This window comes from Myiozetetes cayanensis, unplaced genomic scaffold (assembly GCF_022539395.1).
Source record: "Myiozetetes cayanensis isolate MyiCay16 unplaced genomic scaffold, myiCay2020 scf1, whole genome shotgun sequence".
Taxonomy (NCBI): domain Eukaryota; kingdom Metazoa; phylum Chordata; class Aves; order Passeriformes; family Tyrannidae; genus Myiozetetes; species Myiozetetes cayanensis.
Genome location: NW_026086604.1, coordinates 136,886,028 through 136,898,986, shown reverse-complemented (window position 1 = coordinate 136,898,986; position 12,959 = coordinate 136,886,028). Strand labels below are relative to the sequence as shown.

Genomic DNA, 12,959 nt, shown 5'->3' with positions numbered 1-12,959 from the left:
ATTTCCTGTGTGTAGTTTTAAAACGTGAAACCCGTTGGTCACATGGTAATTCCTTATCCAGTTTTAAGTATGGTCACTTGCGACAAAGCATTAAAACTTTGGACTGTGTTGCAAGAACTTCAGTGCCTCTGTTTGGAATGTTGAGGATACAACTGGTTCTGTAATGCTGCACTAGTGGTCATTTCTAGTAAGATACTGCTTGTGAGAATAGCAGTTGTTGGGCTTGTAGTGGAAAAATTACAGGCTTATGTTTAGCAAAAGCTTCTTGTCTCACCAGGCTGTTTTATCTCCAAATTTAAAAGGTTTTTTTGGCAGTTTTGGAATCTAAAGGATTATGCTTACTTACATTCTATTGAATAGTAATAGGAATATGATATTAAATGCAGTAGTATCTCATCTCTTGGTATTCTGCACTGTAAACTGAAAGTGCTTACAAAAAATAAAAGGTAGCTGAAAGATTTGACCATGCAGTACATGTACCAGAACCAAAAATTTATATATATACATGTATATATATATGTAAGACGAAACCTACTGCAGCTCAACCATGAACACCTGAAATAACTAAATGAATATATCGTACCATTCTTTTGAGATACCAAAGCTATGAAACACTAAATTATCTTCTGAAAAAGTGGCAGAAGTTATTACAAAGTCATTCTACACCAGTTTTGTAGTGTGGTGACTGAACTGGTTATGTGTGACAGTTCCATTATCTCTTTTAACACAGACAGTTGACACAAGTAAATAAGGTGAAATTCACTGTGCATTACATTATGGTTGAAATCTTCATGCTATTAGGATAATTTCTGTATGCATCTACTTACTATTGTAATGTGACATTTTATAAAATAATGAAGAACCTCTAGTGTCATATTTGCATACATTTATCTCATTTAAATTCAAACTCCAAGTATCTCACTGAGATGATTTAAAAGAATATAGCTATCTGTAGTGCTGTAAAACACATACAAGAAAGGTAGCTGTGAAGTAAACTTGAACAGTAGTATTACCACCAAATATAGAACAGGAATATACATAAAAAATCCATTAAAGCTTATCCAGATATGGTAATTTCAGAATGTGCCTTTTTTAATACTTGAGTATTAAAAGTGTGGGTGGGTGGGGGAGATATCAGTGACATTTTTTTTATCAGTTCAGAATAGTTGGCATTTATGGAGATTAAAAAAACCCAGATCAACAAAATTTCTGTATAGATAAATAATGTGTTAGTAGAAGGGTTTAAAGTAGCCAGAATGAGAAAAATTAAAAATTGCAAGTATTTATGAATATGAAAGTCAGTGCATAGTTTAGTATAGTATAAAATACAAACAAATCCTAATATAAAAGAGAGAACAAAAATGCTTTAAAAATTTTTTTTTAGATGTTGAACAACTGTCTCCTAGAATTTTATATCCTTAAAACATTAAATTGCTTGATTCCAGAAAGCACCAAAAATGATACAGGATTTAACCTGTATGGACTTTATATGCAGCTCTTTTGTGATGATGACTGATGTTAGAATGGGAGACAATATTAAACTCATGTTCAAAAGGCCACAGTTCATGCATAAATAAATGACTGGAAGCCTTTCTTTAACTCAGAGAGGTCTTAAACAGCACAATTAAATAAATACTAAAATTTGTAAAAACTTCTCAAATGGTACACAAAACCTGCAAACCAAAATAGCAAGTTAAGTTTTTGGGCTTCACAAACCTAAGTTAGATGACAGCAAAAGAGACCCATGTAGCTTCATGGAGCAGGTTGTTGAAAATTTGCCCCCAGTGCTCAGTCTGAATTTAATACTTTTGAATGTATATTGAAATGGTTTTATTTACCAGCTACCTAGCTGATATAGCAAAGTGCTTTCATTTTAATAAAGCTTGTTCTTTCAATTGTTTTGATATCATAAAAAGATAAAGCCTTTAAGAAATGACTCAAAATGTTTGATCTAATTTCAGCAATTTGAAAAAAAAACAACCAACCAAACAAACAAAAAACTAAACCAAACCCAACCAACCAAAAAACCCCAGCAGTTCAAAATGCTATATTCATTATATTTCAGTTACTTTACCTTACAGTTCAATTTTTAAAATTTGCACTTTGGTTCATCAAATTAGTTTACACTTACTGATCTTTTACTGAGAACCTGCAAAGAGTATTTTGGTCATTATGCAAAACATACCAATTCTATATTAACTGCTGTCATAGTGCAGCACTGATGTAATGTGTGCATTTTGGTAAAAGCTCTAAAATTGAAAAAGCTAAATATTCTTGCATATTGTAACTGAAAGAAAAATAAAATGGAAACACCAGTCTGTTTATGTCCTATACATTTTCCTGTCACCACCTTTTACAAAACAGACATTAGAGCTGATGTTACATTGTTTTCAAATACTACACTTACTAGCAAATTAATTTAGTTAATTTTGAGGACTAATCATCTTCTGCTACAAAATATTTAAAACCAATCTATTTTGTTGGCAAAACATTAAACCCTGATGAGTCCAAGAGTTTCAGGCCAACACTCTTTCTTAATGCATACTGTCCTCTTTGTATCCAAATGTTATTGTCCTTTCTGCTTGCTCTGCACTTTTCTCAAGCCTGTGGCAGGGTTAGAAATGCAAAGGTCAATTAAGGATAAGTTTGAACTTGATTATTCTTTCTTTATAGTTCAGGGTATTTTCAAAACTTTGCTTTTCATTATGTTTCATTATGTATTGTTTTCCTTTCATCAGTAAAAGTGGAGAGTTATATTTAATGGCCTTATTTTTTGCTTAGCTTGCCAGGTGTTTCATTTTCATTTAACGTTTTAAGTCAATCTATGATGGCATATTGCTTTGAGTGCACTTTTTTTGTCATCACCTTATCTGTCTGCTAATTGGATAAACTAAATTATTTAGTATTTCTGGAAAACTGTGTAGATGTTCTATGGGCAATTTATTTTAAGATTACTTTTTCTAGTTAGTGTGTGTTTTTAGCTTTAAAGTTAGAGTAAAAAGCAATATAATGCTTAAACATTTGGCTCTGATGCAACTACTGAAATACAAATGAATACAATGATATTCCTTAGTTCATGCCACTCTCCTTAAAAAAAAAAGAACCCCCACCCCCAAAACAAGAAAAAACAAAAAACCCCCCTTCCTTTTAAAAAAAAAAAAAAAAAAAAAAAAAGTCTCATTCTCCTTAGCAGCTGTCTTCCACTGCATTACCCATTTGCAATACAGATAGAATTTCTGGTCCCAGAGAGGTTATGAAGCCAAGTGACTTGCAAGTTAAACAGTTTGGGAGACCTGCACGGAAGACACATGCAAATAGTTGGCTTGAAACTGCTGCTAACAACTGCATGTAGTAATATTTCATCCAGTGTCTCGTAGTTGCTCAAGGTTCAGGCTGGTGGTATTATTATTATTAAAGAGGAGATGAGATTTAAAAAATAGCTTTTGTTTCTATTACAGAGAATTTTGCAATTGCTAAGGAAACCAAAGTTTTTCTAGTTTTTTTTTGTTATATCTATGTCCTGTTTCTTAAAGTTCTATTTCCCAAGAGTAGTATGCGATAAAGAACAAGTTCTGTCTACTGATTCTCAATTATCAGTACTAAACTACAGTATTTTGCTTTAAAAGTGGAGGGACACTTGAATCCAATCAAAACACAACCTCCTCACGATTTTAAAACGGAAATAACTTCAAGAAAGTGGCTTTTACTTTAGGACTGGAATTAGCCAGTGCAAGAAGCTAACACAGATGAGCAGGTGGACTGTTCCTTAGCTCGGCGGCTCCAGCCCCGGCCTGGCGGGAGCGGAGTTTGACGTTCCCGTGGCTGCGCTGGGATGCCCCGGGGCGGCACGTGCAGGCAGCGCTGGGACCGGGCAGACTCTGCCTTCCTATCCCCTGCTTATCGCCGGGTAGTGCATCAATTTAATCGACTCACCGGGATGTAAACGAGCTTCCCTAATGCGACATGCTCAGAGGAGTTCTACCCTTTGCCCGGGGTGAGCTCGGTTGAGCCGGTCACTGGTAATAAATCCACGCAAGGGTTAAAACAGTTCGCGTGTCTGCGCTGCGCTGCCGGACCAAGTTTGTGAAAGCCTCAGAGAAAGGCGCTAGGGATGAGGTGGTGAGGGCGCCCGGTTCTTACGGTTCTTCCCCCTTTTTCGGGGAGCTGCCCGTGTGATGGCGAACTCTGCTGAGCGGTGCGGGTGCGGCTGAGGGGCCGCGGGTGCGGGGCCGGTCCCCGGGGCGGGGGCGCTCCCCGGGCTCGGCCCCCGCCTCAGCGCGTCCGGGTCGGGGCGAGTTCAGCGCCCGGCGCCGCTGTCCCCCGGTCCGGCCCCCGAGCGGCCGGAAAGGTCGAGGCCGGCAATTCCCCGCCTCTCTCGCCCAGGTTTCCAGGAGCTGTCAGGGTCAGGGTCAGGCGCGGCTGTCGGGGACGCTACCCGCGTTGTGGAGGATTTGGGGCCGCCCAAACCTCCTCACCGAGGCAGAAGAGGAGCGCGGCTCCCCGGCACAGCTCGGCGAGCGGAGCGGTGCCGCACGCTGATTAAAGCCCCGCTTCACTCGCGGTCGCGCTCCCCAGTCCCGTTGTCCCGCTGCCGCTCCCGCTCCAGCCGCTCCGAGCCCGCCGCGCTCTCGCGCCGCCGTGCCCGCGCGGCGCGCGCTCCCCCCGGGCGGCGCCGTGCCCGCGCCCTGCGCGATGCAGTGTGGGAATGGCTGTGGCGCTGGGGTTGGCTGAAAGAGGCGGCCAGTCGAGGTTTAATGTCCGCCATGTTGGCCGTGGCGTATTGAGCGGAACCGGAGCGGCGGAGGAGCGGAGCCAGCGCCCAGCCCAGCCGCGCCAGCCGGCGCCGCCGGGCCCCGTGTCGGAGTGCGCCCCGCCCCGCCGGGGGAGCCCCGGTCCCTCCATGAGATCGCTCGGCGGGGTCCGGCTCTCAGCTCGGAGCGCTCTTGCTGTCGCCCCCCCCTTCCCAGCCGGAGCCGCCATCGCCGCCTAACATGAGCAAACTGTCGTTCCGGGCCCGGGCGCTGGACGCGTCCAAGCCGCTGCCCGTCTTCCGCTGCGAGGACCTGCCTGACTTGGCCGAATATGCCTCCATTAACCGGGCCGTGCCGCAAATGCCCACGGGCATGGAGAAGGAAGAGGAGTCGGTACGTGAGACCCCCCACCTCGGCCGGGTCCCACCATCCCCCGCACCCGGGCCCCCACCTTCGCCTCTGCGCAAGCACAAATGGCCGCCATCTTCTCCCCGCTCTCCCCGCCCGCCGGGAGGGGGGGGGACACCCGGGGCGGGAAGGCGCCGAGCCCGGCGGGCCCACACCGGGCCTTCACCGCGCCCTCCCCCGGGGCTCCCTCACGGCCCCCTCGCCCCCCGCGCGCGCCCCGCGGCCGCCGGCGGCCCCCCGGCGGGGGCCCGAGAGGCACAAAGGGGGTCACGTGACCGCGCGGGGCGGCCGCCATTTTGTGTGCCGGTCCCTGGGCCGGGCCTGGTGCGGCAGCCGCGAGGCGCGGACGCGGCCCCGCCGGGGGGCGCTGCCGGGCCGGACGGGGCCGCGGGGGGCGCGCGGCGGCGGGAGCGCGCGCGGGGCCGGCCGCCCTCAGGGGAGCGGGACCTCCTTCCCTGCGCAGGGATGGGGAGCGGGAGGGGTTCCGCTCGGGTTTGCTTGAAAACCCTGGAAGCGCCTTCAGACAGACTGAGGTCTGTAAGGTGGAAGTGAAATTGTTATGGTCCCTGCGGAAGTCGGTTCTGAAGCACGACTGAAAGTGAGGAAATCCGTGGTGGGAGGCTAAAAGTCTATCGCTTCCCTCTCGGTTTTGCTGGCTCAGTGAAGGGTGAAACTTTAAACCTTTTTGAACTTCAGAAGCGTTTAATCATTCGCTCAGCACTTTCCAAGATAGGTGAAACAATCAGTAGCTGCTACTGCTGAAGATAAAACACTCGGTAGCTGTTGTTGTCGAGACCCCTGCTCTGCAGTGTGCTGTTACTTTCAGTGTTTACAAATCTTTAGTTATTTCCTTAGTATAATCAGTTTTCCCCGGCTATGTATCAAGCACGGCAAGTAGGGAAGAACTGTATACAGTTATGTAAGGAAGTTTTGAAATTTGGTGCTAAGAACAAAGGTGATCGTTCCATAGTCCTGCGTTTTTCTAGTTGTCAGACTTTCACTGTCCTTTAAAGGTGACAGGCTGTAAAGTTTCTGTTTGTATTTCTAGATGTAGAATACTCTGAGTTACTTTTATTTTAAAAGATGTGTCATCTTTAAGTCGAGTTTTCTGTCTGTGGCACTATGGCCCTAAGTTAACTGAGTCTGTGAGTTTTTGTGAAATGTCTTCAGGCAGAGTGATTTCTAGAGAGTAATACTCTTCATGTTGTCCATTCAGTAACCACTCTCTGATGCTTTTCTAACATAACTCCTTACCGTTTCAACATAATTCATTATTTCTAAGACTTGTACAAGTCAGAAGTTGCTTTAAACATCCTCTAAAATGTATAATGTCAAGTGTGGTGGTTTGGGTTTTTGTGTTTTGGTTTTTGTTTTTAATTGGTAGGTTGGGGTTTTTTTATGGTTTTGTTTTGGTGGTGCTTATTTTTGTAGAGGTGCTCAAAACTTTAGCATGGTATCCATTGAGGAGTATTTAAGTGGTAGGTAGCAGTGCTTAGAATGCTTGTATTTCTTTTTGACACAGTAGATATATTATGAATTGAAACCTGTAGATTCTGAATATAAGAGAAAGTACCCTGAATTTTCTCTTGTACCAGAATTTTAAGTTTTGTTTGCTGTAATGCTTGCTGAGTTTTTTTCTCAGTTAAAGTGAGCAAGTGGGCATTTATTGATGTAGAAACGTCAGATTGCTGTTTTTTATTGCTTGCCTGGCAGTTACAAGTTTTCAGGCTAGAAAATTACATGGCTTGTCTGTATAGTCTCCCTAAACCCAGAGAGATATGTCCTAGCTAATGGGCAAGGGAAAGATATTAAACATTAATTATAAGGTTTGTTTTTGTGGTTAATGTGATGCTTTTGTTTCCCAAATCTAGCTTCGAGGGTTAAACTTCAGAGCAGTAGGTGTAAGTAGACACTTTCCTCAGTTAAAGTTTGCTCTGCCTGTATTTTGAATATGTGTGTGCACACACAAGCACACACCCCCAAGAGAAATTTGTTTGCCAGCAATAAACACAGGTGTCTTTCTGAATCCCTTTCGAATCTTACATGAAATAGTTGATATTAAACTCTTCCTCCTTCGTGTTTCTGCAAACTTGCTAAATTTCGTTCCTTCCCTCTTGTTGCCCTAAAAAGCTTTCTCTTCAGTTTTATATTGGTGTTGACAACAGAGAGACACAATTTTATGATTTAAGTCACAGCAAACCTCACAAGTTTAGTACCCTATCGTGTTCTGTCCGTACAGGATTTAGGGAAGTTGGTAGTTGTTTGTGTTATGTAGCAGCTGAAGACCTGAGTTGGAGGATTTTTTTTTCCCCAATACTCACGGAAGTGATGTTTTGTATTACAAACAGATGGCGAAGTGTCCCTAAGAGTCGGGAGGAGAGGGCGGCTTCAACTAGTGTGAACAAGCATTTATAACTTTTTATAAATAGAATTCTAACATTACTTTGAGTTTTGCATAAATGTAATTTTAAATGAACACATATTTGGAGCTAAGAGCTCTCCTCTTGACTAAATAACTTTCCCTAGGGAAAAATGCAATCAAAGAGATTTAATATTCAAGCATCAAGTCACAAGATATTTAAATGACTAATTACTGTTTTGATGCACAAAAAAGAATCTTATTTTGCTTCCCTTTCATCTTATCTTTCTCCCATCCTGTTCCTACAAGGAATAAATAGAGAGAATAGTGCATCTTCACTGTTACGATAGAAAACTTCAGTTGAGCAGTGATATTCTGTAGGAATCTTCTGAAGGAAAAACAATGTTGCTAAGTTGACTTGAGTTCTAAAATATGCAGCTGATAGGAGGGATATAGTAACTCTTAAAAGAAGTGACAACTAAGGGCCATAAAGTGATGTTAATTCTGTTAATAAGTAGAGTCTGCCTTGCTTCAGCCATGGCTTCAGTTACGGGTTTTGTGTGGAGGTTGAAGACAAGTAAAAAACTCTTTGGCACACAGCCGGTGGTACTGGAAGTTACCATCTGATCCTGTGTTCTGACAGTTGGTTTAGCTCCCAGGTTTCTGGGGTAAACACCTTGTGGCTGTTGCCAAGTCTGTTGCTAAATCTAAGAAACTAAAAAGTATCAGGAGATGTATGCACGTCAAAAAAACCAAATCCTTAAAAATATGATGACACTTCTTATGTAACATTAAACATCCACTGTGTTGTCTAAAAATCCTGTTTTTGAGCAAAACACATCTTCAAAACTGTAATTTTGAGAACCAGACAATAGACCACTGTTAATAATATAGTAATGCACATTTGGCTAGGAAGTCAATTTAATTGATAACTGCCTGAATAAACAAGTAGGTGGATTGGAGTTGTTTATCCTCTATGAAGGACTTTTTAAAAGGTGTTAATCTGTGTAGTCTGTGGTTTTCTTTTTTTGAGAGGGTGTTGCTGTTTCTTTAACTGGAAATTCAGATTATAGACTGAAAGGAGAACAGCTGGAAAAGCAGAGCAGAGGTAACTTAAGTTGAGGGATAAACACTGAAAAAATAAGACAGACTGAAGCTTTTTGAATGTGTTCATTAACTTATGTTTTGAATACAGAGTATGTGGAGATCTACAGGCATCCTAGATTTGATGGCCTCCAACCAAACTAAGGGAAACTACATTTGTTTTCCTTGCATGCTTTTGCAAAGAAAAGAAATAAGACACACTCTGCATCCCCAGCCTCTAGATTCTTATATGAAAAAATAGGAATGTAGGAGAGGGTTGAGACTTTGTAGATAAGTAAAAAATATATATAAATATATATATCCTTATGGAAAATAACTGAATGTAGTTGGATGGGGTTGTGTTTGGTTTTTTGGGGTTTTTTTTAAAGAGAGTTAAAGAAACAAAGTAATTTGTTTGAAGCACCTCATGTCAACATTATAGGGCGTATTTAAAATGTTGGAAAGTTAGAACTTCTCAGTTGAAGCAGGACCTCAGCAAAGATTAGCGTGTGAGCAGAAATGCTTTTAATTAAGTCCCACAGTATATATCAGAGGTATTAATTATCTAATAGGAAAATATGTCTGTGTTGATGACATTTCCAGAGTTAATAACAATCCTGTGGGTATGGGAATTATCATGGCTGTGAGGAGTTTTTTGTTGGTTTTTTTTTTTTTAGAGTGAGTTTGTTATCCTGATGTAGATGCTGATAGTACCGTAGTTTGCTAAGGTTTTGGGTGTTAGTTTGGATTTTTATCTTGTGCACATTCAAGATTGTATAGGTTAGATACATTTTTCCCCTCAGGTAAACTTTTTAAGATCCCATTGTCTCTGTCCTTGGTGTTGAGGCAGGGGAGAGAGTCCTGTTGCTTTATTGAGTTATTCTTAACTCCCTCTTCCGACTAAGATCCCACTCTGATGGTGAATCGTTGCCCTCACCTTAACGCTGGGGTGGCTGCTTGCTTGTCCTACTACATTTCTACCAGAGTGATTTCAGAGTTTAAAATTCAAGCTTACTTTCTATTTTTAGTTAGTGTTGCTGGTCGCAGAAAAAAGGATTAAGCACCCAGAGTTCAAAATTATAATTGCACAGAATGAATCTGTTCATTCAGTTCTTACTGTTTTTCTTTGTAAATGTGTCATGGTGTAACTGGCAGGTTGCACAGCAGGTGGAATTAAGTCTGTCTGTGTAATTATCGTCTGTGTACTGTCATACTCTGTTACCTGGTGTTTGAGCAAACCCTTGAAATAGTTTAAACTGTGCTTTTGATCTCTTTAAATCCACAGTTGTATTATCTTCCCTGCTCTGCCTTTGGGAATGCTCAAGAAAAACTTACTTGATAAAATTTTGTTATTAGATGTAATTTTTTTCCCCTTCAGCATGACCTGTCAGTATTTCCTAATGCAATAGAAAACATGGTGAAGATAAGCTAATGTTCATTCAAATGTTTCAGAACACTATAAACACATTCTCTAATAGGATGTGTCTTAATTTAGTGAAGCACTACTTGGTGAATTTGCATTTACTAGGTTTGGGCAGCCTCAAGGATCACATCCTCTCCACAGAACTACCAGAGATCCCTTTCAAGCAATATCTGCACAGAAAAATGTGCCTTTCTCCTCCCAGATCCATACTGGAGGCATTGGCAGACTACCATATCCAGGTTCTCTTGCTGCTGAGGCAACTGGTTTTAGCTTATCAAGGGAAAAAGCTGGTAAGAAATGTACAAAAAGGCACCCATATGTTACCATCTAAGCCCTGATGAATTTAAAAATATGAAATGTGTAGCTGAGGTGTAGCGAGTCAGTGTATGAACAGTCTTACCTTACACATGGAAATTTAACTAAAGGTTCTGTAGACTTTTTTTATTACATTCTTGCCAGCTTAAGAAACTGCATTCTATGAGTGCTTCCATAAAAGTGTGTGTTTCAAATTCAACAACTGTGTATGTGGTGGCTTCAGTACTCTTAAAATAACCAGTCCCTTGCTGACGCACAAGTCATGGATATTGGGTATTCTGGAATCTTGCAGGGGCAATCAGAATTACATGAATGTAAAATCATAGCGGGTACTGAAACTGAATCAGTAGTTTCAAGTCTGGGTTTTATTTTTATTTTATATAGTGTCAGGAAACTCACTATGAAGTGTTTTGCTTACTAACAGAAGAGAATCTTTGCCTCCTCCCCAGTTGTAGAAGTCCTGAAATCTTACAATAGAGCAACTGAACTCCTTTGGTGGTGTCTTTTTAGAAGACAACATCTGAAACATTAAAGGATTTTGAAGCAAATGGGGAGAGTAGAGATGCCTCTTTTCAAGTATTCTTTGTTTCATGAGTCCCATAAACTGGAAGAGTGTTACTTCCTGTTTGTGTCGTGTTCCCCTTTGCCCAGCTTTTCTGCTCACTCATGGCAGGAGGCATTAATTCTGTGTACCAGTCTAATCTTTTTTTGTGCTCAACTTTAAATACACTTCACTTGTAGATTAGATTTCCAAGAACCTTCATGTTTGATAATTTGATAGGAGAGGAACAGGGGAAACAAGGGCTTGTGGCAGTTTTGTCTAAAGCAACAGTCTACAGACACCTCCGTTGGTAACTGGAAGAGATTTTTCTGTAAGCTGATAGAATGACCTGAACTTTATCTTTTAGTATGATATTGAGCTTAATTGCTTACCTCAGATATACCTGTGGAAAAAATACTTAAGATCCTTATCTAGGGAATTTTGAGAGAAAAAACTGTTATCAGCTTATGGCAACAGGGGCCAAATTGCAAGTGCAAGAAAACTCAAAAATGTCAAAATATTCAAGTGATGAAAAGTGTTTGCATCGTTTTCCCCTTTCTCTCTCTGTGCCCAGGTCCCAACTATTTAGTGACAGTGACAGCTTCCTGGATATTCCATCTTCAGTTACCCCAAACTTTCTGTTCTGCTCTCTTTAGTGTTGGAAGTTACTCTGTGCACCTGAACATTCATGCAAGTTAGGAAATGTGGCTGATGGGAGGGAGTAGCTTCTGTAGTGAACAATTTATGCACCACCTTCAGCTACCTGAAGCAGTTGTTAATGCTGTGATATGAAACCCACCTGTGCCAGCAGTGTTTTCCTTTAAAGTCAGAGGGATGGTGGTGGCACAGACTTCTACTACAGATCGGTGCCATTTATTTGAGGGTGGAGTGAAATTGCCTGTTCCAGTTAGAAATCAGAAGGAGAAAAATCTACTGATTCATCTAGGAACAAGAAGTATAGATTATGCCTTTGGGATTTGACAATGTCCTGCAAGGTAGCAGTTCTGTGTAGAATTTTAGGAATCATGATAGATGTCCTGTTGTTATGCTGTCGAGAAGGCGGGCACTAACTTGTGAGCAGGGACTGCTATTAAAGTGTTTTGATAAGGTGGTGTTAGTTCCGTACATGCTGTCAGTTAAGCATGTAATAGTGGTGAAGGTGTGTACACCATACTCTAAAGTAATGCTGAAACTACTTAAGCTCTCAGAAAATAGCAGGAGTTGGTTATGTATGTCAGAGGCTTCTCCAGGAGATTGAAATTCTGTTTGAAATTGTGGAGGATATTAATTAGCAAACTTTAGTTTGTTTATTGTCTATAATATTTAATATTGAAAGAGGTTTTTCTGTTTGAAAGCAGAATAATTAGGACACTTTAAGTAATCTTAATGGCATGAAACTGTGTCAGGGAATATTTAGGCTGGATGCTAGCAAAGAGAGTGGTTGGGCACTGGAACAGGGTCCCCATGGAAGTGGTCACGGCTGCAAGCCTGTCTGGAGTTAAGGAAGCATTTGGACGATGCTCTCAGGCTCATGGTGTGATTCTTGTGGTTGTCCTGTGCAGAGCCAGGAGCTGGACTTGGTGATGTCCCTTCCAACTCAGGACATTCTGTGCTTCTGTTCTGTGAGTTATATATGTGTACTAAAACCAACTGAATTCCACTGAAGAAAGCTGTATGTAGACTGGTCTTAAAGAATCAATTGAGTATGCATACTTAAATTGTTTTTATCCTATCCTTGACTTCCCAATAATTGCACATAGGGAAGACATGGAACAACAGTAGCTTTTTGCATAGCAGTGTTGACTAGAGTGAGATCAATTGTCCGTGTTCAGACTTGAAGTAAAAGTGATTAGACTTACTTAGTACTCATTTACTTAAAATGAGGATGGTTAACAATTGGAAGAGATTAAAAATCTGTCTCAAATTGTTTACATTAAGCTGGGGAAAGGGAGAGGGACACCCACAAATACAACTTTGTTGACAGTATTCTTTGTAGTACAAGAATGCAACTGGCAGGGGTTTGGAGTTGAAGGAGAGGAGCTTATGTTGGGGTAAACTGTAAGTCATTTTAGAGCCAGA

At 41.6% G+C, this 12,959-nt stretch overlaps 2 protein-coding genes across 9 annotated transcripts in view; one reads left to right on the top strand and one right to left on the bottom strand.

Annotated features, from left to right (window-relative positions):
* Positions 1-4,599, bottom strand: part of LOC126635322 (cuticle collagen 2-like) — a 29,035-nt gene extending 24,436 nt beyond the window's left edge. For all 3 annotated transcript variants that reach the window (XR_007627673.1, XR_007627672.1, XM_050306391.1), the window contains exon 1: positions 3,934-4,599. The gene's annotated coding sequence lies outside the window, so the exon portion shown is untranslated. The remainder of the gene's footprint in view (positions 1-3,933) is intronic.
* Positions 1-12,959, top strand: part of EPC1 (enhancer of polycomb homolog 1) — a 64,459-nt gene that overhangs the window by 11,091 nt on the left and 40,409 nt on the right. For 5 of the 6 annotated variants that reach the window (XR_007627668.1, XM_050306363.1, XM_050306359.1 and 2 more), the window contains exon 1: positions 4,712-5,144. The exons of the other annotated variant lie outside the window; for it this stretch is intronic. Coding sequence is in view for 4 of the 5 variants with exons in the window: in XM_050306363.1 (XP_050162320.1) it covers positions 4,992-5,144 (153 nt within the window). In the remaining variant the exon portion in view is untranslated. Of the gene's footprint in view, positions 1-4,711; positions 5,145-12,959 lie in introns of those variants that run through there. 6 annotated transcript variants of the gene reach the window in all.